This window comes from Pan troglodytes, chromosome 3 (genome assembly GCF_028858775.2).
Source record: "Pan troglodytes isolate AG18354 chromosome 3, NHGRI_mPanTro3-v2.0_pri, whole genome shotgun sequence".
Lineage (NCBI taxonomy): Eukaryota > Metazoa > Chordata > Mammalia > Primates > Hominidae > Pan > Pan troglodytes.
The window spans coordinates 42,380,448-42,405,740 of NC_072401.2; the positions used below are offsets into that span (position 1 = coordinate 42,380,448).

At 35.3% G+C, this 25,293-nt stretch overlaps 1 protein-coding gene across 1 annotated transcript in view; it reads left to right on the forward strand.

Annotated features, from left to right (window-relative positions):
* Window positions 1-25,293, forward strand: part of SLC30A9 (solute carrier family 30 member 9) — a 96,769-nt gene that overhangs the window by 67,187 nt on the left and 4,289 nt on the right. The window contains exons 10-17 of the mRNA XM_003310277.4: window positions 2,313-2,368; window positions 5,105-5,240; window positions 7,431-7,470; window positions 8,671-8,742; window positions 9,206-9,313; window positions 12,626-12,791; window positions 17,744-17,873; window positions 20,296-20,409. Coding sequence (XP_003310325.2) covers window positions 2,313-2,368; window positions 5,105-5,240; window positions 7,431-7,470; window positions 8,671-8,742; window positions 9,206-9,313; window positions 12,626-12,791; window positions 17,744-17,873; window positions 20,296-20,409 — 822 coding nt within the window. The remainder of the gene's footprint in view (window positions 1-2,312; window positions 2,369-5,104; window positions 5,241-7,430; window positions 7,471-8,670; window positions 8,743-9,205; window positions 9,314-12,625; window positions 12,792-17,743; window positions 17,874-20,295; window positions 20,410-25,293) is intronic.

Genomic DNA, 25,293 nt, shown 5'->3' on the forward strand with positions numbered 1-25,293 from the left:
TCACGAGGTGAAGAAATCGAGACCATCCTGGCCAACATGGTGAAACCCCATCTCTACTAAAAATACAAAAATTAGCTGGGTGTGGTGGCGCTTGCCTGTAGTCCCAGCTACTCGGGAGGCTAAGGCAGGATAATCGCTTGAACCTGGGAAGCAGAGGTTACAGTAAGCCAAGATCGTGCCACTGCATTCCAGCCTGGCGACAGAGTGAGACTTTGTCTCAAAAAAAAAACAACAAAAAAAACCTGAATTCCTTTAATAGCACCCAAATCACCTCTTGAATGCTTTGCTGCTTAGAAATTTCTCCAGCCAGACACTCTAAATCATCTCTCTCAAGTTCAAAGTTCACAAATCTCTAGGGCAGGGGCAAAATGCTACCAGTCTCTTTGCTTAAAACATAACAAGAGTCACCTTTGCCCCAGTTTCCAACAAGTTCCTCATTTCCATCTGAGACCACCTCAGCCTGGACTTTATTGTCAGTATCGCTGTCAGCATTTTGGGCAAAGCCATTCAACAAGTCTCTAGGAAATTCCAAACTTTCTCACATTTTCCTCTCTTTTTCTGAGCCCTCCAAACTGTTCCAACCCCTGCCTGTTACCCAGTTCCAAAGTTGCTTCCACATTTTCGGGTATCTAGAGCAGCACCCCACTCTACTGGTACCAATTTACTGTATTATTCTGTTTTCATGCTGCTGATAAAGACATACCTAAGACTGGGCAATTTACAGAAAAAGGAGGTTTAATGGACTTACAATTTCACATGGCTAGGGAAGCCTCACAATCATGGCAGAAGGTGAAAGGCACATCTCACATGGTGGCAAGACAAGAGAAGAGAGCGTGTGCAGGGAAACTCCCCTTTTTAAAACAATCAGATCTCATAAGATGTATTCACTAGCACAAGAACAGCATGGGAAAGACCTGCCCTGATGATTCAGTTACCTCCCACCAGATCCCACAACACTTGGGAATTCAAAATGAGATTTGGGTGGGGACACAGCCAAACCGTATCAGGGTGTAAAAGAGTTATATCTTCCTTTGAATTTCCTGTCATTCTCTTAATTTAATTCCCTGAAAAATCATGTATATTTTAGGTGGTTTGCTCCCTTTTCCCATGGAATCCAGTGGTAAAAGCTTATAATATTCTGTGTATTTAGGGTAGGGTTTCCAATATTAAGACCTAAAAATATATTTGTATTAAGTATTTTCAAGTTTCTTTAATCTCTATTTTTTATTAGAAAAAATGTGTCTATTAAATTTCTTGCAACCTAAGGGAAACCTCATCTGTGAAGAAGTCATTATCTAGAAACTTCACTTATCTGATTATTTGATATGATGCTGGAAAAAGGAAAAGCCTCAGATTAATCAACTAAAATTACATAGGGAATTCACTCAGAGGCTTTATATTTTTATCAAATAGTTCTAAGAAGGTAGTCTTATGATGTGATTTCTAGATTCACATCAAATTAGGATGGAAAGGACTTACTAGGGACAAGCATACTACTATTGAGAAGTTCCAGTGGATAACTCTTTAACAAAGGGCAAAACTTTTAAAACCACCTAAGTGGAAATGAAAGAAAGAAGGAAGAAATGATGAAGGCAAGTGAGACAGAGGAGAGGGAGTCAGAAAGGAAGGAAAGAAAAGAATATGATATATAATTCCTGTGCATGGTTTTGCAGTTTTAATAGAAATGTGTGTGCCCATACACAATATATGTATATTGTTTAAAGTTGTTATTATCTTTTACTTGTACAGCTATACAAGTTATTCTTCCTGTAAAAAGTCAAATATTAGACTACCTTAATTCTGCCTCTCTTCAGAGATACAAACATAGTTACTTGCATGTTCTTTTAAACCTTTTCCGTGCTTTACATTATATGTAGTTTATAAAAACTACAAAGCGTAAGTTCTGTACTGTACATACTGTTCCTAACTTGCTTTTTTCTCTTCTTCCACTTAATGGTATGTCTAGGAGCTTTATCCATGTCAGTATAGAAAGCTCTACTCTAACCCTATTTTTTTAACATACTGTAGAAGTAATTTATGGTTTATCATTTATTTTGTCATTCCCAATTGATGGATTTTTTTTAGGTTGCTTTCATGTTTCTCATCTTTATAAACAATGGTGTTTTGAACCCCTTTGAGTTCATCTTTATTTTTTAAGGTAAGTACTAGAAACCAGAATTGCTGGGTCATTGGACATGCATATGTTGAGTGTTTCTTTGTCATTGTTAGCCTGCACCCTCCACATTGGCTTTACCATATTATACTCTCCATCTTGCTAATGATTATTCACCTTTTTTTCTTCTTCTTCATAGGGTTTACTAGCATTGGGCATCAGTAAGTCTGTTCAAACACCAGATCCTTCTCATCCGTAAGGACATTGCCTTATTTTGTTTTTGTTTGTTTTGGCGATAAGTCATTGAAATAACTAAATATCAGAAATCTCCTGCAATTTATGTACCTGCAGTTTGTTCAAGATTTGGTCATTTCTTCCACTGTAGTATCTAAAATGCAGAACTTCCCACTGTGTCAAAGTAAATTCAAGGTATAATTTGAAAATGGAGTTCAAGTTATTTTTATGCTTTGTAGCATGGCATGGAGATCTTGTTTTCTCCATATTTGATAATAATAAAGCACATATTTTGATCTTAGAGGTCTGTTTTATTTGGTCCAAGGAAACATATATTCTAGATTTAGACCCATAGGCTGCCCAATCTAAAATTTTGATGATAACTTCTATTAGATACACACTTATTTTAATCCTCCTGTTGTGATTTGGAAATGTATTTTGTTAATATTTCAGAATTATTTATTTGTAAAATGAGTATACTTTTTAGAATGTATTATTTTGAATCATAGCCATTATTTGATACAGAGATTTTTTTCTATTGCTTCTATTAACATAACCATCTAACACTTTTGAATTCCACAAGCATCATTTTAAGGCTAGCTTCAGTAATATAATTTGATAAATCTTAAGACCAAAAAAAGTGCACTTTTATTTCTGTAAAGGAGTCTACCTCTATTCTTTAGAAATGCCTTTCTTTACTTGAAAGCAATACTACTGTTTTCCCATAAATAACATATTTGAATGTTTTGTAACTGTCAAGCTAGTATAGAGAATAGCTCTCTAGTGTGTTAATTACCCATCATTACAGTGTTTTACCATCTTAAGAAAATTTTTTTTTTCTTGGCCAGTTTTATGTACAAAAGATTTAAAAACAGAAGGTACAAATTTTAAATTTTAGGTTGTGAAGATTTCTTCTCAAGGTATTTTTATAGTCTACTTTAGTGCTGCCCAACAGAATTTTCTGCAATGATGGAAATATTTTATATCTGTCCAGTATGGTAGTAGCTAACTACATGTAGCTATTGAGCACTTGAAATGTGGCCAGTGCAACTGAAGAACTAGATTTTAAACTATATTTAGTTTTAATTTATTTAAATTTAAATTGCCACATGTGGCTAGTGGCTCATCATATTGGGCAGTTTAGACCTACATAATCAAAATTTTCAATAAGTTAATAATTCCTTGAAATCACCTGAAGTAATACCATTTATTTTAGATCTTAATTTACTTTAACGTGAATATATATTCATGTTACTTTAGAAGAAAGTAAATTTTTCTGAGTGAGCTGATTGTCACATTGTCACATCTATAAACTGGGAATTCCCCATGGCAGGATTACTCTTTGCAAAAAGGAATTCCAAGAGCAGCTTGATTAAGAATTCTTGTTGAAAGCCGGGTGCAGTGGCTCATGCCTGTAATCCCAGCACTTTGGGAGGCTGAGGCAGGCGGATCACCTAAGGTCGGGAGTTCGAGACCAGCCTGACCAACATGGAGAAACCCCATCTCTACTGACAAAACAAAAAAATTAGCCGGGTATGGTGGCGCATGCCTGTAATCCCAGCTGCTCGGGAAGCTGAGGCAGGAGAGTCGCTTGAACTCAGGAGGCAGAGGTTGTGGTGAGCCAAGATCACGCCATTGCACTCCAGCCTGTTCAACAAGAGCGAAACTCTGTTTCAAAAAAAAAATGTCGGGCGCGGTGGCCCACGCCTGTAATCCCAGCACTTTGGGAGGCTGAGGCAGGCAGATCACCTGAGGTTGAGAGTTCGAGACTAGCCTGACCAACGTGGAGAAGCCCCGTCTCTACTAAAAATACAAAATTAGCTGGGTGTGGTGGTGCATGCCTATAATCCTAGCTACTTGGGAGGCTGAGGCAGGAGAATCGTTTGTACTCGGGAGGTGGAGGTTGCAGTGAGCCAAGATCCTGCCATTGCACTCCAGCCTGAGCAATGAGCAAAACTCCGTCTCAAAAAAAAAAAAAAGAATTCTTGTTTAAATTTGTATTTCTCAGAAGAGTGCCACTGAGTTTGGGTTTGGGACTAAATTTTCCAGGAAATATTTTTATTAATGAGTGATTCTTTTCCTCCTCTAGTATGTTATTAATATATTTTTGAGCACCTTTAATACTAAGTATTGTGTCAGTACTTACAATAATACAAAATAATGTACATATTGACGAAGCATGCTTGAAAAATAATTGAGATTTTAGCACCATGAAAACACCCAGAAAACTGAAGGTCTTAGTTCTAGTAATAGTTGAAAGTTGCTGTGTGCTAACCTATTCAGAACCAGCAATAAATTATGTGTTGTAAACTTCTGTATCCAGCATCAAATTATAGGTATTATAAATAATAGACTGGCTGCACACAAAGATGAAAATATTCAATTAGAAGCTGCATTACAAGGAAATTTAAATGTTATCCTGTTCATTAAACATCTGAATGCATTTTTTAAAAGATTAATTTTACCAGGATCTGTGGTACATAATAGTAAAGTAGCTCTCTAAATCAAAATAGGCTATTTGGAAAAGAGATCAGAAAATACCTGAATTAAATGGTATTCACTTTATGTATTTTCAAAATTCTTACAGTTTTTTCCACTTTGCATATTGCTTTTCAAGTTTGGCACTTAACATCTTACTTAAATATAAAATTATAACATCTTGATATTCTTAGTCTTTTTCATTGACCTATTAAGCACATATATTTTAAAAGAAACCATTTGTATTTCTTGCGAACTATATTCTTTTCTATTTTTCAGGTACGGATTTTCAAATATGCGCTATATTTCTTCGCTAATTAGTGGCGTTGGTATTTTCATGATGGGTGCAGGACTATCTTGGTACCATGGAGTCATGGGATTGCTTCATCCTCAACCAATAGAATCCCTTCTATGGGTAATCCTCTTTTTTTCTCCTCAGTTTTGATGTCTTATGACATAGTGATTGTGTACAGTAGAAGGCCTTTGTCATATTGGTGTTAAAGGAGAATGACATACACCTTCTTGACTGTGTATTGTAGGGTTATATATCTATAGTTTAATTTTTAGAACGTGACTGGACATAACCTCTAAATCCATAAGATTCAATGATGTTGAACAAGATCTCTGTAGGTACCAATTATCAAGCCCTGCTCCTTGGTTAAAATCTTGGGCAGTTCCACTAATTTCTCCAGTTACTGTTGAAGAACAAGAAAACCTCTGTTCCCTTTTGGTCCCAAGAATAGTCTCATTTCAGTAATTAAAATATTCAGACCCATGTAATAGTCATAAGTTGGAACTATATTTGAAGTTAAAGCTTCTCTTTTCCCGCATCCTGGGCTTCCTTCAGGTAGGAAGCCTGCACTGGCGGAATGGGAGGATAGCAGGATGATCACCCGTATGATCACCTCTGGGGCTTCTGCCCCTCTCTCCTATTCCCTGGAAAGTGTTGAGGGTTTGGATAGGGGATAAAAACATACCACTTTACTGACTACAGTGTTATTTTGCATTGGTTTCCTCTGGCCTTTGTAGATGTTTAAAGCTGTCTCTTTTTTTCTCATGGGCACTTCTTGGAGATTACCCTGCTTGGCTGCTCTGGCTATGGCTGCCCAAATTGATCACGCAGCCTACTCTCTCAGCTTCTGCATCTCATGGTGTGGTTTCCAGACAGTGCTGAAGTTGTCTTGCATTTGGAAAGAATGCCCTTTGAGCAGCTGATCTCCTTATAAAAGACTCCTAGGGACCTGTGTGTTAAAACAGACATCTTTAACACACTTTCTGTGGGAGTGCAGGTTTTTCTCTCAAGCCCAATGATCTACTCTGCTGATACAGCCAATATCAGTTAGTAGGCTTGCATATGGATGTATCACTCAGGTATGCATCAGACAGTTTGCTGTGATATCCAGTATCCCGGGGGACACACATCAAGGCTACTGAACAATCTTAGTAGCTCAACAGCTTTCACCAAAGAAATCTTCATTTTTGGCCTCCTCAATTTCAGCTCTTCTTATGTGGTCTAGAGGATGTGGAGCTAGCATGTAGTCTAGTGGGTAGGGGCCCCAGGTTTGGGCTACCTTCTGTGCAAGGCCTGAATGGATTGGTATAACACCTCCTTTTGGAATGTGGGGATACTTGTACCTGTTTTCTTCTCTATTTTGGGTTGTAGTCAGAACTAGACAGAATCAATCTGTCTACTTTTTTAATATCCTGTTATATCATGCAAATCTACTTAATAACAAGCGCATTAAACTAGGCTTATTTGTTATTCTCTAGTTTTCTATAGTTTTGATTGACTAGTTTCTTACCATAATACATTTCATATAATTAAAACAAACAAATGTGTTTCCTCCATTCTGAAAAGATTTGGCCACTTTATGGGTACTTCATTGTTCTAGCATTCTTCTAATTTGTATAGTGTCACTTTATAGAGGCAAAGCACTCTCTGTAGTTAGAAATTAGGTAATTAGTTAAATTTTCAGTTGTGTATAAGTTTTAAAACTTCTAAAAGCTCTTGTGTCTTTCAGTAACTAAATGGGTTTCCATTAGACTATGGCCCTTTTTAAAATAGTGTTGGACTAGGTTCAAAGTTTTCAGACCTCTATTTTAGGAAAACCTAGGGTTCTAAACATTGTTGAAAATTCTGTAGATGTTTGGTTTGAATTTCATTAAAATAAAAAAAATGTGTTGCTAGGTTAACTTTTTTTTTTTTGGTACACCCCTGTCTAAAGCTTTTTTTACCATCTTTAATTGAAGAGTGTCCTGGGATTGCAGGGAATGTGGTATTACCGAAAAACAAAAATTGGTTACTGTTTGTAACTACTTATCTTTCTGAATCACGATTTTCTTGGTATTAGGCATGGAAGCAAAATCCAGAAGTTACTTGAGTTTGGGTGTGGATCTTACTGTATCTGGTGTCTACCACTCCTGATATCAAATATTGTATTCATATCTCATTGTCCTCCTCATTTGAGTTGTTTCCCATTAGTAACCTTACTGTCTGGCTTAAATTTGAATTCGTGTTTTTGTTTTAGACATTATGGACTTTATATATGAACAATTGTGATTGGAAGTACTTAATTTATGCTTTATTTTAATATTTCTTTTCTAGGCATATTGTATTTTAGCAGGATCATTAGTATCTGAAGGAGGTATGTACTGTCACAAAGTATGTCTCTATTCTTAATTTAGTAATATATATTCAGCTGTCCATTATTATAGTTTGCTAAGTTCTGTTGATTAAAGAAAAGCAAGTGTGGGAATAGGCATCTAAGCTTTCTCTACTTTTAGGGAGTAAAGTCTTTGCATAATGTACTGTGGTTGTTCTGTAATGGATAGCTGTGGGGAGGTGTGTAACTGCGCCCTGCCATGGGATGGCATCCTGGCAAGGCCTCATTTCTCTTTGTGTCCTGAGCTGCTAGGATAGGCTCAAATAGGTGACTATCAGATAGATGGAGGACAATAACTGATGTGGCATGAAAGCGCTTAGCAAGCCCACCATATTTGTGGTTATTTTTAAACTATGTGGTGGTAAGAGGTGTTCCTTACAGTTTTCACTTTGCAAACATTATTCCTTGATTGAACCCACCACCACTACTATCGCTGTTACTTGCCGATTCACTAAAAATTGGATAAATAATTATTTTACTTATTTAAAAGGGAAAGTATGTTTCATTTTTGAGTATCATACCATAATACTCAAAACATTTGAAATGGAGTATAAAAAACATAATTAAACTGAACTTTTAAAATTAGAGTTTAATAGTATTCACCAGAAGAATATTATTTACTGGCTCTTGTGATACAAATATTTCAAAGTTTTTGAAATACACAGCTATAGCAGTATGATGACAGAGAACTGCTAATATCAGTATAAAACTGCCTGATTCACTGCTGTGCTCATGTTTACTTCTGAAACATTGTAACTTTCTATGTATAATGTTCCCTTCATCTATTTTTAAAATTAACATTTTTTATTGACAGATCCTAATTGTATATGTTTATGGGGCCCCTCATCTTTGAAAGTCTATGAAATGGTTATAACACAACCTGCTTCAAAAGATTGGGAGGCTCAGAAATGAATGTGGTTAGTGTGGTGCTGCCAAATAGCAGCTCTTCAATAAACTAAAGCTGTTGTTATTAGTAATTATATTTAATTATTATGGTTTAGAATTATGGGGTTCATTTTATTATAATGATTAATTGATAACAACTAATTAACATAGAACTTGTCCTTATTGCCAACCCTAGTTTTAAAATGTTGTGCTTATTTGTTTATCTTTTGAGATGCCATCTTTAAAGTTTGGAGGCATGAAGTTTCTGTCTTGCTGATATGAATGCTTTTCTTTTAGCAACACTTCTTGTTGCTGTAAATGAACTTCGTAGGAATGCTCGGGCTAAAGGAATGTCATTTTACAAGTATGGTATGTATTTTAGAAACCAAGTGTTTGTTTCACCTCCCTTATTTGCTTAAAATTACTTAGTACTGTTATTGCTTTGTTCCTAATAGAAATGTACAAAATATATCTGAATATCATCCCTTTGTGGCTCTTACATATCCTTCAGCCCTTATTAAAAAGAAATGTAGTATAGAAATATGAACATGGATACTTTATATTTGGATTTGACTTAAGTGAACTAAGGTATTTCTTTATATGGTTATATAACTTGAGAAAGTAATTTGACTTTATGTATCAGTTATTGTTGACATTTAAGCCAAGAAATTATGTTTGCATTGAACAAGGTTTTTAAAATCATAATCTCTCATACACTTTTTTATCTTAACTTATATCTTGATTTTAAATGGATACTTATTAAAATGTTACCTGATAGTATCAAGTTAAGATTTTAGAAATTTTCTTGTCTTGTCTCTTCCCCAATGACTAGTAATGGAAAGTCGTGATCCTAGTACAAATGTGATATTATTGGAGGATACTGCTGCAGTCTTGGGAGTTATAATAGCAGCCACTTGCATGGGCCTTACTTCTATAACAGGTAAATATTTCTTAAATTACAGGTGATTTATTTGTCCTACTTAAATAATTCTCTAATATGTGGGAATTTTCTCTTACATCATTGAATAATATTAAACCAACAAATTGTTAAATGTTAATTCCATACTAATCATTGACTTATGTAAGACATTTGGTCAGCAGAAGTATTCAGGTTTATTTGAATTAAAAATGTCTCTAAATTAGAAATAAGGAAGGCTATTTGTAAAGGATTTCTGTAATGCTGTCTTTCTAGCTGTGACTTAAAAAATTATGCAATCACTCTGAACTTTTTATTTACCTATAAAAGTGTGGATAATATTTACCTTGGTAACCTCTTAGGTTTATTAAGAAAATATGAGAGTTTTAATAAACTCTAAAGTTCCAAATAAATATACATAGGTCCTCAAGTAACATTGTTTTGTTCAACTTGATTTTGTTATAACATTGTTGTGAAAAATATCAATTCCTAACTGGAGCTACCATCTCTGTGGAGTTTGCTCATTCTCCCTTTATCTGCATAGGTTTTCTTTGGGCACTCCAACTTCCTCCCACATCACAATGCCGTGCATGGTCAGTGAATTGGGGTGTCTAAATAGTCCCAATCTGAGTGAGTGTGGGGGTGTGTGTAAGTGTGCCCTGCCATGGGATGGCATCCTGGCCAGGTCTGGTTCCTTCTTGTGTCCTGAGCTGCTAGGATAGGCTCAAGTAGATGATAATCAGACAAATGCAGGACAATAACTGATGTATGAAAGCGCTCAGCAAGCCTACATATTTGTGGTTGTTTATTTTTGAATTATGTGGTGGTGATAGGTGTTCCTTACAATTTTCACTTTGCAAACATTTATTCTTTGATTTAACCCACCACCCCTACTATTGCTGATACTCACTGATTCACCAAAAATTGGGTAAATAATTATTTTACATAGTTTTTATTAATTTTTAAAAATGTATATGTAGCCCACATTTATTTCAGTGTTCAATATTAGACATGTTTTGGGTCTTAGAAGTTGAGTGATGTTTTTGTGACCAGAAATATGCCATAGGAACTTAACTCTTTTTTTTTTTTTTTTTTTGAGACAGAGTTTTGCTCTTGTTGCCCAGGCTGGAATGCAATGGTGCCATGTCGGCTCACTGCAACCTCCACCTCCCAGGTTCAAGCGATTCTCCTGCCTCAGCCTCCCGAGTAGCTGGGATTACAGGCATGCGCCACCACGCCCGGCTAGTTTTGTATTTTCAGTAGAGATGGGGTTTCTCCATATTGGTCAGGCTGATCTCAAACTCCCGACCTCGGGGGTGATCCTCCCACCTTGGCCTCCCAAAGTGCTGGGATTACAGGCGTGAGCCACCGCGCCCGGCCGGAACTTAACTCTTGTTTGTATCAGTTAGCTTATGGTAAAACTGGTTTTGTTATATGTTGTTCCCTATAAAGTCGCAGTTTCTAAGAACCTATTGACAACATGAATGTGGACTTAACCGTATATTGTGGCTCTTGTTCATTTGTCTTTTTCCACCCTTAATGCCAATAATAACTACTGTTGCCTTCCTATTTCTTTAATTCTAAGTTGTTTCTGTCCTTATTTTGGTAGCTAATTGTTTTGAGGGCCAATAAAATACATTTTTTATTTTCGAAAACAAAAGGACCATTTAGCATGAAAAGACTCAATTTATGAAGCTGGAATTCTCTTGGAAAGGAACTTCTTCCGTTCTTCTCTATTTGTCCTTACATATTTAAAATAATTTTAGGTGACGAGCTTCCACAGTTCTGCAGTGTTTCTTCAAATGGTCTGAAATATGAATACTTCTTTCTCATTCTGAGTGTTCATTTTAATACCAAACCAGCATTCTCTGATGTTTATTGTGATCCAAAATGTTTGTAAAAGTGTTGATTGTTTTTCTGGTTGACCATATAGTTTTAGACTGTTTTTGAACATAAATTACTAGCAAAATTTTAGGCTTAAGAAAAGTGTGACTTGATGCAGATGTCAACTTTGAATAATTTATTTTCTTTTACATAGTAATAGAAACCAATCAAATCAAACTTACAAAAATATGTAATGTATTTTACATGAATTAAATTTTTCTTAATTAGCTAATTTATTCAAATTAAATTAAATAACATGCCAAGAAATAAAAGTTTTCTTAAAAAAGGTATTTTCTTTCAGCTAATATTCCTGTGATTTCTTTAAGAGTACATGAATGTATATATTTAAATAAAAATAACTCTTTACATTTGGATTTCTAAAGAGCAGCATTTGATTTTGAGCTCTATAATTACAAAACTTCTAATGGATAATGTTTTACAAGCGGATCATTTTTAACACTTAGTATAGATAAACAAGTTTGCTTTTTAGTGTTACAGCTTAGCAAAATATATGTTTTATCAAGCATTAAGAAGAGTTAAATATATTGATGACATTTCATCTTTGGGATAAAAAGACTTGTAGTCATAAAAGCCATGTGTAAAATTTATTATGAAGATTTAAAATGTATTTATTGGTGTCTATTATATAAATATTACCTATACATTCATAGATGATAAATCAGCCTTTCTCATTGGTTCTGGGAGAGAAGCCCTGACAACCTAAGGCAAATATTAGAATCAGAATCACCTGAAGGGCTTGGGGAAACACAGAATGCTGAAACCCACATCCAGAATTTTTTATTCAGGGGCCTGAAATGAGGTCTGAGAATTTGCTTTTCTACCAAGTTTTCAAGTGATGGCTGCTGGTCCAGGAACCACACTTTGAGAAGCACCACCTTGAGGCACCTATGGCATGTAATGAATTAAGTTCTCTCCTTTTTATCTAGAATGATACTAGCTATATATCATCCTTGGTTGGATGAGAAGAGAGTCACCCATATTATTTTCTGTAGGGCTTAATTCTCTTACAGAACATTAGTAGGAAGAAGATACAGAAAAAGGTTTCTTTCAGCTTTTGATTTCACTGTTATTTTGTCTATGTGGTGTAGGAAAAGTGCTATGGATATATCTAAAAGAAATGGATTCTTCATTATGTCATTTTTTTGTATTGGTGTCTCTAATCTAAATGTGCTCAGAAACTTCACATATGTAATGACAGGTACAAGTAAGAGATCTTAATTATGTCACATAGTACTCTTATGAAAGCAAGTTGTAGCATCCTCATTTTGTGGTATATTAAAACTATTAGGAGTCATTAAAGGAAGTAATTAAAGAAATTAGGAATAAATTTCAAGTGCCTTGATTTACTCGTTCTGGTTCTTTGCTCTCTATAAAGTTCACTGAAATAATATAAACTGTTAATTTACTGATTTTTTTATGTGCTTCATTTAGGCAATCCACTGTATGACAGCCTAGGTTCTTTGGGTGTGGGCACCTTATTAGGCATGGTCTCAGCATTCCTCATCTACACTAACACAGAAGCACTCTTAGGGCGGTCCATCCAGCCAGAACAAGTACAACGGCTCACTGAACTCCTGGAGAATGACCCATCAGTAAGGTCAGCCTTATTCCAGTAATCCTGTTAAGGCTTACAAAAACATATTAAAAAACAGAAATGCCTGGTTTGTAAATACTTCCAGAGGAAGTTTTGGATTCCTCGTCTTGCAGAACGTTTTAGTCTGTAACTTTTCAGAATTAAAATCCTGGAAGGAAGAAAGAATACACTTAGGAAACTCCTTCTAAGTTTCCTTTTAAATTTTCTATACTTCTAATTTTTAGAGTAAGGAAGAGTCAAGTTGATATAATGAGAATGGAAGTTTGCAAAGTAGTTGTCTTCTTAGTGGAAATACTTAATATGGAACCTGTAGAGTTGCCTTATATTCGCGTTGCAATTACAAATTGAATATATTAAATTTAAAAAGATTTTTGTTCATTGGGCAATGATTACCAAATTAAATATAATTTATATTTACTTTGAAAATAGACTTTGTTTTAGCTTATTTTAAGTATTTTTCTTATAATCTTTATCTTTTAAATTATGTAAAACTAAAGAACTGGAGACTTAGGAGATAATCAGCAGAAGAGATACAGAATTCTAATAGTGCTTTTCAGTGAAATTCTAGCAGCATTGTGGTTTTATAATGAAATAAAAGAACAAACCTTTAAAAACCCAGTTTTCTACTAACTCGCTCTATATTTTTTCAAACTTTAAAATAAGATTTTTTTGTGTATTGTACTTGAAATCTTTAAGTTAAATCTTTTTAAAATGACCTGTATATCTGAATTAGTAAAATATATTAATGATTACTAGATTTATATTCTATGCCCTATATGTTTAATCTTGAAAAGTAACTATCTTATTGGAACAAGATTAGAAAATGAGAGACGGGCACAGTGGCACATGCCTGTAGTTCCAGCTACTTGGGAAGCTGAGGCAGGAGGATCACTTGAGGCCACGAGTTTGAGGCTAGTGTGCAATGATCATGTCTGTGAATAGCCACTCACTGTACTATATTCTGGGCAGCATAGCAAAACCCTGTCTCAAAAAAAAAAAAAAAAAAAAAGATTAGAAGTTGAGCATTATGAAAATCAGTATTAGAGTTATTAACATAATGTGAGATAATCCAAATTAATATCCTTTCCTTGTGATGTTTTTGTCTGGTTTTGGTATTAAGATAATACTGGCTTCAGAGAATGAGTTGGGAAATGTTCTCTCCTATTTTTTTGGAAGAGTTTGTGAATAATTGGTGTTAGCTTCTTTAAATGGTAGAATTCAAGTATCTGGATATGAGCTTTGCTGTGTGGGTAGTTTTTTGATTAGTAATTATATCTCTTGTTATGGATCTGTTCAGATTGTCTGTTTCTTCTTGACTTAGTTTAAGTAGCTTGTATTCTAGGAATTTGTCTTTTACTTCTAATTTACCTAATTTGTTGGTATACAGCTATTTATAATATTCCTTTGTAATCCATTTTATTTCTTTAGTGTTGGTACAAATGTCTCATGTTTCATTTCTGTAATTTGAATCTCTCCTTTTCTTGGTCAGTGTAGCTAAAGGTTTGTTCATTTTCTTGATCTTTCTAAAGAACCAGCTTTTAGTTTAATTGACTTTCTCTGTTGTTTTTCTATTTTCTTTTTCATGACTTTCTCCTTTAATCTTTATTATTTTTTTTCCTTCTGCGTGCTTTCAGTTTAGTTTGCTCTTTTTCCACTGTCTTAAGGTTAAGCTTTTAATTTGATGTTTCTTCCTTTTTAAAATAGACAATTACAGCTACAAATTTTCCTTTAAGTATTGCTTTCTCTGTATTCCACACATTTCCATATATTGTGCCATTTTCATTCATCTAATAGTATTTTCTAATTTCTTTTTTTATTCTTTTCAGTTATTTAGGGGAGTATGTTACTTAATTTTTATGTATTTGTGAGTTGCACAGATTTCTTTCCATTATTGATTTATTATTTTGTTCTATTGTGGTCAAAGAATATATTTTATATTAGTTCTGTCCTTTTAAATTTACCAAGGTTTGTTTTATGGCCTTACATATAGTCTTGGATAATATTCATGTGCACTTGAGAAGAATATATATTCTGCTGTTGTTGTAGAGTGTTCTGTAGATGTTTGTTAGGTTTAATTGGTTTATAGTGACTTCAATTTCCCTAATTATCTTCTTGCTCTATTGTTCTATCCTTTTTTTTTTTTTTTTTTTTTTTAGATGGAGTTTTGTTCTTGTTGCCCAGGGGCACGATCTTGGCTCACTGCAACCTCTGCCTCCCAGATTCAAGTGATTCTCCTGCCTTACCCTCCCAAGTAGCTGGGATTGCAGGTGCTCACCACCATGACCAGCTAATTTTTGTATTTTTAGTAGAGACGAGGTTTCACCACTGGCCATGTTGACCAGGCTGGTCTCAAACTCCTGAGAGACGAGGTTTCATCACTGGCCATGTTGGCCAGGCTGGTCTCAAACTCCTGACCTCAGGTGATCCACCCGCCTCGGCCTCCCAAAGTGTTAGGTGTGAGCACTGCGCCCGGCCTCTGTATCCGTTACTGAAAGTATCGAAGTCTCTAGTTATTGTTGTTGTATTAGCTCTTTCTCCCTTCATTTCTTCTTGGTTTTGGCATCATATATTTTGGTGCTCTGTTGTTGCTACATACATGTTTATAATTTTGTATATATTGTTTAATAAGTAATGTCTAAAGAGCTACAAACTGAAAGACTGGCAAATTCGAAATTTTGTGGAAGAGTGAATATCTGTGGATTCAATTATTGGAAAAAATACGTTAGTAATCCAGAAAATTCATACAATTTTTTAAACAGTATATTAGTTACCTACTGCTGTGTGACAAATTGGCCCAAAACTTAGTGGTTTAAACAACATATTACCATCTTACAGTTTCTATGAGTCAGGAATTAGGGCACAGCTTATCTGGGTCTTCGACTTCAGGGTTTCTCATAGACTGTAATCAAGGTGTTGACTGGGATTATAGTCATCTCCTGGGGAAGGGGCTGCTTCTAACCTTACTCACATGATGGTTGGCAAGATTTAGCTCCTTGCCAAATGGGCCTCTTCAACATGGCAGCTTGCTTAATCAAAGCGTGCAAATTGATAAGGCAATAGAGAGTGAGTGTGAACAAGACAAAAGTCACAGATTAGTCACCTGGTCTTGGAAATGACATCTCATCACTTTGCCATATTTGGTAGTTATAGCCCACATTCAGTGACAGGAAATCACACAAGGGCTTGCGTATAGGTGGCAGGGATTGATCATTGGGAGCCCTCCAAACAGTTTTCTGTCTGTAGTTAGTTATATGTAAGAACATAAGGAAAAAGTATATCTAAATGTATTTATTAGTTGCTACTCACATACCAGCCAAATAATGAAATGTGTTAATACTCTGTGAAGACTAAAGTAGAAATGATTTTTAAAAATGAATAAATATGTTCTGTGAGTTACCAGGAGAGAAAAAAAAAAGAATAAATGATATAGCCTCTTGCCAATCTGAAAAAGTTTTGTTTTAACTTGAGCACATGTAACTATAAATATTAAAACATTAATTCTTATTTCATCCTTGATGGTTGATTAAAATATAGCTTCCTTATATGGATAAAAAATTTTGGACTCAGTGTTTAGTAACCTGCTCAGGATCCCTCAGAAATTAGGGTCTAATGTTGTAAGAATACTTGGAGTCTTACGTAGGCTTGTTTTTCTAGTAAATCTCCATGTCCTCAGAATTCAGAGTGTTTTGTTGTTTCTTATATGTGCTGTACAGAAAAGATCTTACAGTGATCACTGTAGAAAGAAGAGAATTTCTCAACAGTTTCTAGGGAAGATTGTTTACTGAGGGTTAGAGCAGGAGGGGTGAAAAGTAGTTATGCTTGAGTATCTGCTTTCCTGTCTGGGAGGCAAAAGGTATGATGCAAATACCACTGGGCTTGGATTTCTGAAGAGCTGGGCTGGGGAGTCCTAATCTGCTGTTTACTAGCTAAATTACCTTGAGCAAGTCACTTATGCCCCTCTAGGATGGTTTTATCATGTATAAAATAAAGATGTCACCCTATCCACTTATGAAAGCCATCCATTAAATGCCTGCCTTATAGTTCTTACTATATTAAACATTTTATATATGTATTAGCTCACTATTCCTCACATCAAGTCCCATGTGGCAGTTATTATTAACCTCATTCTAATAGAGAACTTCACAGCATTGTATGAAGACTTTTAAAGAAGCTAGTAAATATACAATTGGTTAATATACTCTACAACACCATTATAAATTAAAACATTTTTATATGGCATTTAGGAAATTGATAAGTGGATATATGGAGACAAAGGCTTATGAGATAACATGACATTTTAGAAAATTGATTTAGAGTTAATGAATATATATATATATATATATATATATTTTTTTTTTTTTTTTTTTTTTTTTTTTTTTTTTTTGAGACAGAGTCTTATTCTGTTGCCCAGGCTGGAGTGCAGTGGCGCAATCTTGGCTCACTGCAACCTCTGCCTCCCAGGTTCAAGCAATTCTCCTGCCTCAGCCTCCTGAGTAGCTGGGATTACAGGCATGCACCACCATGCCTGGCTAATTTTTGTAGTTTTAGTAGAGACAGGGTTTCACCATATTGGCCAGGCTGGTCTCAAACTCCTGACCTCAGGTGATCCTACCCGCTCGGCCTCCGAAAGTGCTGGGATTACAGGCATGAGCCACTGCGCCCAGCAGAGTTAATGAATTTTTAGTATATGAGCTTTATAATTCATATATATAAATTACCATAAAATAATATTCGTTAAGTTTGCACCTTTGTATGATATCATGCCGAAAAAAAAGCTAAATGGACAGGCCTTGGAAAATGATAGGTGGTACTTAATGGTGAATACTCTGAAGCCATCTTAGTCCATTCTTGTAACTAGTGGGGAAAAAAACAATAAGTCAAGCCTTTGTGCTATTAAAGTATATATATGTGTATGTATGTATAAATAAATTTGTATGCATTGTTATTGATTGCAGGGCAATTCATGATGTTAAAGCCACAGATCTGGGATTAGGTAAAGTAAGATTTAAGGCAGAAGTAGATTTTGATGGGCGAGTTGTTACAAGATCATATTTGGAAAAACAAGATTTTGACCAAATGTTACAAGTAAGTTTATTTGTTGTTTTCTTACATAATTGAGGGTTAGAAAAATGCTTTTAAGGTAAACAAAATGAAATTTTTTTTTATAGATCTTAAAGGCACTTTAGCTCTCAATTTCTTAGGTTCCAAAATTTAACAGAGACCTTTATATTTACTATGGAGGGGTTCAGAGGAAACAGCAAAAGAACAAACTTACTATTACATGCTTGCTATGTGCATTTAATCTTTTTTTATCTAATTTACCCTCAACACCCCTGTTATTTCAACAATGAAATAACATTTTTGTTTTAACATATATAGAAATTGAAACACAGAGAGATTAAGTAATTTGCCTTAAGTTGTAGTGCCACAGAGATGGAGTCATATATGAATCAAGATCTGCCTGACTCCAGAATCCATTTTTTTATTAAGAATAGTTTAAAAGAGAATTTATAAAACAGAATATAATGAACAGCACAGATGTTACCACTTGCCCCTGTCAAATCTTAACATTTTGCTATAGTGTGTTTGCTTAAGTTCTTAAAAAAAGAAATAATTACAAAAACAGTTCAAGCCCCCATTTTCTCTTTCTATATCTCATTCTTCTTCTTCCATCCCTAGAATTAAACATTATGCTGAATTTGGTACCTGTCTTTTCCATTCAGATTTTTATACTTTTCAGCATTTTTTAGTATAATATGTACCATTTTGAATGTTTAAAAATTGGTATAAATGGTATCCTACTGTATGCGTCTCTGCAATTGGCATAACAACATATTTTTTAGATTCTTCTGTGTTAATTTATATATCTCTAGTCAGTTTACTTTCATTGTTATAGAGCATTTCATCCTATGAATATGCTGTAATTTATTTATTTTGTCTCCAGTTGATGGACATTTATATTACTGTTAGAAACAATGCCATGGCCAGGCGCGGTGGCTCATGTCTGTAATCCCAGCACTTTGGGAGGCTGAGGTGGGCGGATCATGAGGTCAAGAGATCGATACCATCCTGGCCCACATGGTGAAACCCCGTATATACTAAAAATACAAAAATTAGCTGGGCGTGGTGGCACGTGCCTGTAGTCCCAGCTACTTGGCAGGCTGAGGCAGTAGAATCGCTTGAACCTAGGAGGTGGAGGTTGCAGTGAGCCTAGATCGTGCCACTGCACTCCAGCCTGGGCGACAGAGCGAGACTCCGTCTCAAAAAAAAAAAAAAAAAGAAAGAAACAATGCCATGATTGCATTCTCACACGTTTCCTTGTTCACATATATGAAAATTTCTTTAGTATGGTGTATATATAGCTAGATTTTAAATAGGTGGGCCATTGGGTATACTTACCTTCAGCTTGCCTAGGTCTTACCAAGTTATTTTCCAAAGTGTGTCAATTTAACTTCCATCATTGTATATCAAGGTTCTTGCTTCATATTCTTACATGATTGTATTAATAGAGTTATTAAATTTTTGCCAGTTTGATAGGTGTGAAATAGTATCTTGTTCTAATTTTATTTCTTGGAGCATTGAGGTTAATAAACATTGAAGTTCATTGGCCAGTGGGATTTCCTCTACATTGCTCCCTGATTTTTCATGTTTTAAGTTCATTTGTATTACACTTATAGATTTGAAAGGTCTTTATTTTATTGTATTATATTATTATTTTTTGAGACAGAGTGTCGCTCTGTCACCCAGGCTGGAGTGCAGCGGCGCGATCTTGGCTCACTGCAACTTCCGCCTCCCAGGTTCAAGCAATTATCTACCTCAGCCTCCTAAGTAGCTGGGATTACAGGTGTCTGTGACCACACCCGGTTAATTTTTCTATTTTTAGTAGAGATGGGGTTTCACCATCTTGGCCAGGCTGGTCTTGAACTCCTGGAAAGGTCTTTATTTTTAATATCCTGGATGCTAATTCTTACTTGTATATATGCAATTTTTTTTTCTAGTTTATAACTTCCTTTTCTTTTTGTTGTTAGACAAAATATTTAATATGATTTTTAATTTTAATGTGAGATTTGTAATCTTTTCCTCTGTGCTTTTTATTCTTTTGCATGCAAAATCCTTCCATATCCCATTACCATAAAAATATTCTCTTCTCATCTAGTAGTTTTGTGGTTTGTTTTTTACCCTTATGTCTTTTATCCACTTCGAATTATTTTAATGGTCTGACATAGGGATTCAATTTTTTTTCTTAAGGGAAAATATTCTAACACTATTTATTGACTATATTATTTCCCCAGTAATTTTGTAGTGCTACCTCTGTGTAGTATTATACTCAGTTTTCTTGATCCGAATTGTTTTGGAAATAGGTAATCCATTGCCTGTGGCTTAAAGTTTTAAAAATGTTCATTAAACTTAATGGTGTTTGTTATAGGTTTGTTTTTTTTTAAGGAGTCATAAGTGTACCACTATGGTTTTTAAAAAATTTATTTTCCTGTTTTCATTTTCTTTATAGGAAATTCAAGAAGTGAAAACTCCTGAAGAACTAGAGACCTTTATGCTTAAACATGGAGAAAATATTATTGATACTTTAGGAGCTGAAGTAGATAGACTTGAGAAGGAACTGAAAGTAAGATGTATTCATAAAAATAACATAATGATAATGGCAGCTATTTTTTTGAGTACTTACTCTACAGCAGACACTAAGTGCATCCATCACATGCATGCTTTAACCCACTCATAACTCCACAGTGTGTAGGTATTTATAAGCAAGAAAATGACTGAGTTAGATAAGTTGAATAATTTACCCAAGGAAATAGGAAAATTGTGATTTGAACCAGATTCTTTACTTTTAAACACTATTTTATGCAGTCTGCTTAGTTTCTAAAATAGTCAAAGGGGGTTTTTTTGTTTGTTAATAAATAAGCATTTTGAAAGTTCCTAGAGAAAGATGAAAAGGAAACTTTAGACTCTGGTCAAAGTTAGAAAAAATAGAATGTATATTTTGCTTTTAGCCCATTTGAAATTATTTTCTGTTTTTGTTTGTTTCTATTCAGTTGGATGTTATTGTAATTTATTGATTACGTTACTGAAATATTACCTGATCCTGATCAGGTTGTCTTTTAAAATGTCTCAGTGTTCTCAAATTGCCATTTATTGGCATTTGAATTCTGTTTTCAATGAATAAAAACTTGTAAATGATCTTTAATGTATATAATTTGTTGAAGGCAGTGCTTTTTCTTCAGTTGATATTGACCATTCTTTAATTTTGTAAAAAATTGAAGAAAAAAACTTCCATCTCTACTGTTCAAGTTTTTCTTTGAGAATCTGGATATCTGATTAGATTAATACAAGTACTTCAAATAAGATTTTGTTAATATTATAGTTCATGAGCTTTATCTGACATAATTTTTGAATTTTCTAGATGATATTTTGGTCTTAAGACTCTTTCATTCTTAAAAATTATTGCAGACCCCAAAGAGATTTTATTTATTTGAGTTATAGTTATTGATATTTACCAAATCATGCATGAAAGTAGATAAATTTTAAAATATTTATCATTTACTTTTAAAAACATACACCTATTTAATATAAATAACTTTTTTTTTTAAACTAAGATAGAGTCTCACTCTGTTGCCTAGGCTGGAGTGCAGTGGCACGATCTGGGCTCACTGTAACCTCCGTCTCCTGGGTTCAAGCAATTCTCCTGCCTCAGCCTCCTGAGTAGCTGGGACTACAGGTGCCTGCCACCATGCCCGGCTAATTTTTGTATTTTTAGCAGAGATGAGGTTTCACCATGTTGGCCAGGCTGGTCTCGAACTCCTGACCTCAAGTGATCTGCCTGCCTTGGCCTCCCAAAGTGCTGGAAAGTGCTGGGATTACAGGAGTGAGCCACCCCACCCAGTCACATTTTTTTTTTTTTAATTGAGACGGAGTCTCGCACTGTCACCCGTGCTGGAGTGCAGTGGCGCGATCTCAGCTCACGGCAGCCTCCGCCTTCCAGGTTCAAGGGATTCTCCTGCCTCAGCCTCCCAAGTAGCTGGGATAACAGGCACCCACCACCACGCCTGGCTAATTTTTGTTTTGTTTTGTATTTTTAGTAGAGACAGGGTTTCACTATGTTGGCCAGGCTGGTCTTGAACTCCTGACCTTGTGATTTGCCCACCTCAGCCTCCCAAAGTGCTGGGATTACAAGCGTGAGCCACCGCGCCAAGCCCACATTTTTATATAAATAGTTGTATTTTCCAAAATGAAAAAACGTAGTTAGAAGAGTGATATTTCACATTTTTGCAAAAGTCTCTTATGCCTGGCTTAGTAGAAGACAGCTACATTCCCATATCTGCTTCTGCCTTCAGTTGTAGTGATTTGATTGCTTGGCCGAAGAATATGAAGGAAAGAGAGAACTGTTTCTATAGCCTTTTGAGATAATTGTGATATTCTCTTTTGGTGTTATAACAGCTGGTAGAAACCAAATCAATGAATGAACTTTTCATATGCTACTTGTGAAGGTAGGGGGCACAGTCTACAAGACTGTCCTTCCTTCTAATACCAACTGTGAGTTCAGGAGGTTCCCTAGAGCACCTTCAGATTTAATAACTCGCTAGGACTCTTAGAACTCACCGAATCATGTTATACCCATCATGGTTTGGTTTATTACAGGGAAAGGATACTGCTTGAAATCAGCCAACAGAAGAAGTGCATAGGGCAGGGTCCAGGAAAGTTCCAAACATGAAGCTTCAGTTGTCTTTTCTCTGTAATGTATAGTATTACTCTCCTGGCAATGAAGTGTGACAGTAGCATGACGTGTTGCCAACCGGGAAGCTCATCTGAGACTTGATGACCAGAGATTTTATTGAGGCTCCATAGTTGACTGCCTAAGTAGCTGACCTTTTGTCTCTAGCCCTTCTAGAGGTAGAGCAGATACTGTGTGGCCAAAGGCCCCCATCATATATCACATTCTAAAGTTAATGCCCCCAGGTAAACAAAGACACTCTTAGGCAGGACATGTCAAGGGCCTAGAAATTCCTTCCCGGTTATGGAGAACAAAAGCCAAACCTCCCTTTGGGTAAGAGTAATTCTCTACTATACACTGTTATATTAAAATCTGTTGGTCTATTTTTATACTCTGAATGAATCTTTTACCCATGCATGATTCTATAACATTATGAATTAGTATTTTGGAAAATACTGTTCACAGAAGTACATAGATCTTTCAGATATTGATACATTTCTAAATATGGGTACACTCTCAGGCTGATGGGGTGGATGTTTTTCAACTTAAATTTCCACTTAAAAGCTTGCATTTTATCATTAGCAACAAATACTGTTGTTTTCCTTGAAATAAGACTCATTTTGTTCATTTTTTAGGAGATGCCTGCCAAATACCCAAATTTGAATAAACCGAGTTTGTTAATCTTTCAAATAAAAATGTACTCTAGATTAAAAAGCAGTTTATTCAGCTCACAACTTAAGCAATCAAAGAAGTACTTTTACGTACTTTCCATTTTGTCACACACAGTATTTTTAAAAGTGAACTCAAGGGTTTAGGTTTAATAAAATGGATACATTTGCTATTTCATGAAAGACTTTTTAAAATGAAACTGGCTTTTTTTTTATGTCAAGTGTGGGACAGTAGAGACAATGACTACTGGTATTGTTTGATGCCATTTGTGTTGAATTGTGCAAAGGTGCAAGCAGTTTTACCCACCATTGTTTTTATGCCATCAGGAAATGTCAGCATAGTAAAAAAAGCAAAGAATGTCTTACAGTTACTATGAAAATAGTTGTGACCTTAGAGTCCCCCTAAAAAGGTCTCAGGACCCCAGCAGTCCTTGAACCGCACTTTGCAAACAACTAATCTATATAAAATGTGAGACAATGGTTATTTTTGTGCAAGGTAGCACAAGATTGAATAAACTTTGCTCTTTATTCTATTTGTTTTTATTTTGCTGGCAAGGAAAATAATGGACTAAATATTTGCTTTACATTTTAGTAGATACAAGAAATCAGAAGCCAGATTTAAGAATAATCAACAAATTGGTCCTTGTCACCTACATTTACTCTTACAACAATCAGACCTTATTGTTTTTGTTTAGCTAACTTTGTACTTTAACTAGAGGCTATTAAATCATTAATAATGTTTTTGAATTATGTAAGTCTTTCAAACCAGGAAGGTAAGTATAATCCATACATTCAGGTGGAAACATCTTTGGCTAAGATAATAAAGCACGGCCGGGCACGCGCGGTTGCTCATGCCTGTAATCCCAGCACTTTGGGAGGCCGAGGCGGGTGGATCACGAGGTCAGGAGATCGAGACCATCCTGGCTAAAATGGCGAAACCCCGTCTCTACTAAAAATACAAAATATTAGCCGGGCGTGGTGACAGGCACCTGTAGTCTCAGCTACTCCGGAGGCTGAGGCAGGAGAATGGCATGAACCCAGGAGGCGGAGCTTGCAGTGAGCTGAGTTCGAGCCACTGCACTCCAGCCTGGGCGACAAACCGAGACTCCGTCTCAAAAAAAAAAAACAAAAATAAAATAAAATAAAGATAATAAAGCATAATTAATCTTAAGTCAAAGGACATGTTCATAGTTGAGGTGCCAAACCAAAAGGGAATGCATGAATGTAATTGTTTTTCTTAGTCATGAAAATAAGCTGATTTTCTTTTGAAAACTAAAACTTTGTTCACTGGCATATTCCTTCATTTTTAGTATCTCAGTTTAAATTGTAATTATTATTGGATTATTTTGGGAGGTCACACTCATTTATATAATTCTGTACCAGTGGAGTCATCTCTGTTGAGTAATGCCATTGAGTGTTGAAATAGATTATATTTTTGGCTTAAAATTCCAGAACTTGTGGCTGGGCGCAATGGCTCACGCCTGTCATCCCAGCACTTTGGGAGGCCAAGGCAGGTGGATCACCTGAGGTCAGGAGTTCAAGACCAGCCTGACAAATATGGTGAAACCCCATCTCTACTAAAAATAGAAAAATTAGCTGGGTATGGTGGCGGGCCCTTCTAGTCCCAGCTACTTAGGAGGCTGAGACAGGAGAATTGCTTGAACCCGGGAGGTGGAGGTTGCAGTGAGCCAAGATTGTGCCACTGCACTTCAGCCTGGGCGACAGAGCAAGACTCCATCTCAAAAAAAAAAAAAATTCTAGAACTTTTGTATAGTTATTTGTAAAGGTGTTAAAAATAATAGAGACTAATTCATAGATTCCCATATTACAAGATAGGAACTACAAAATTAATATAAAATATATCTTGTTATTATTTTGAAGTTCTTTGACCTGTTAAACATTTTTTTGTCTTATCTCTGTATTTCAGAGTATAGATAAACCTTTCTCCTATCCCTCCATTAAGTTTTTTGTTTATGATGATTAATGGAAATTAGTTCATTGGGAGGCTGCTGTAGCATTCATAAATTCCTTATAAATAATGTCTGAATTAAATGCTCTGTTCTTTACTTTGCCTTTGTTTCTCCAGTTTCTCTTAAAGCATTGTTTTTAATGA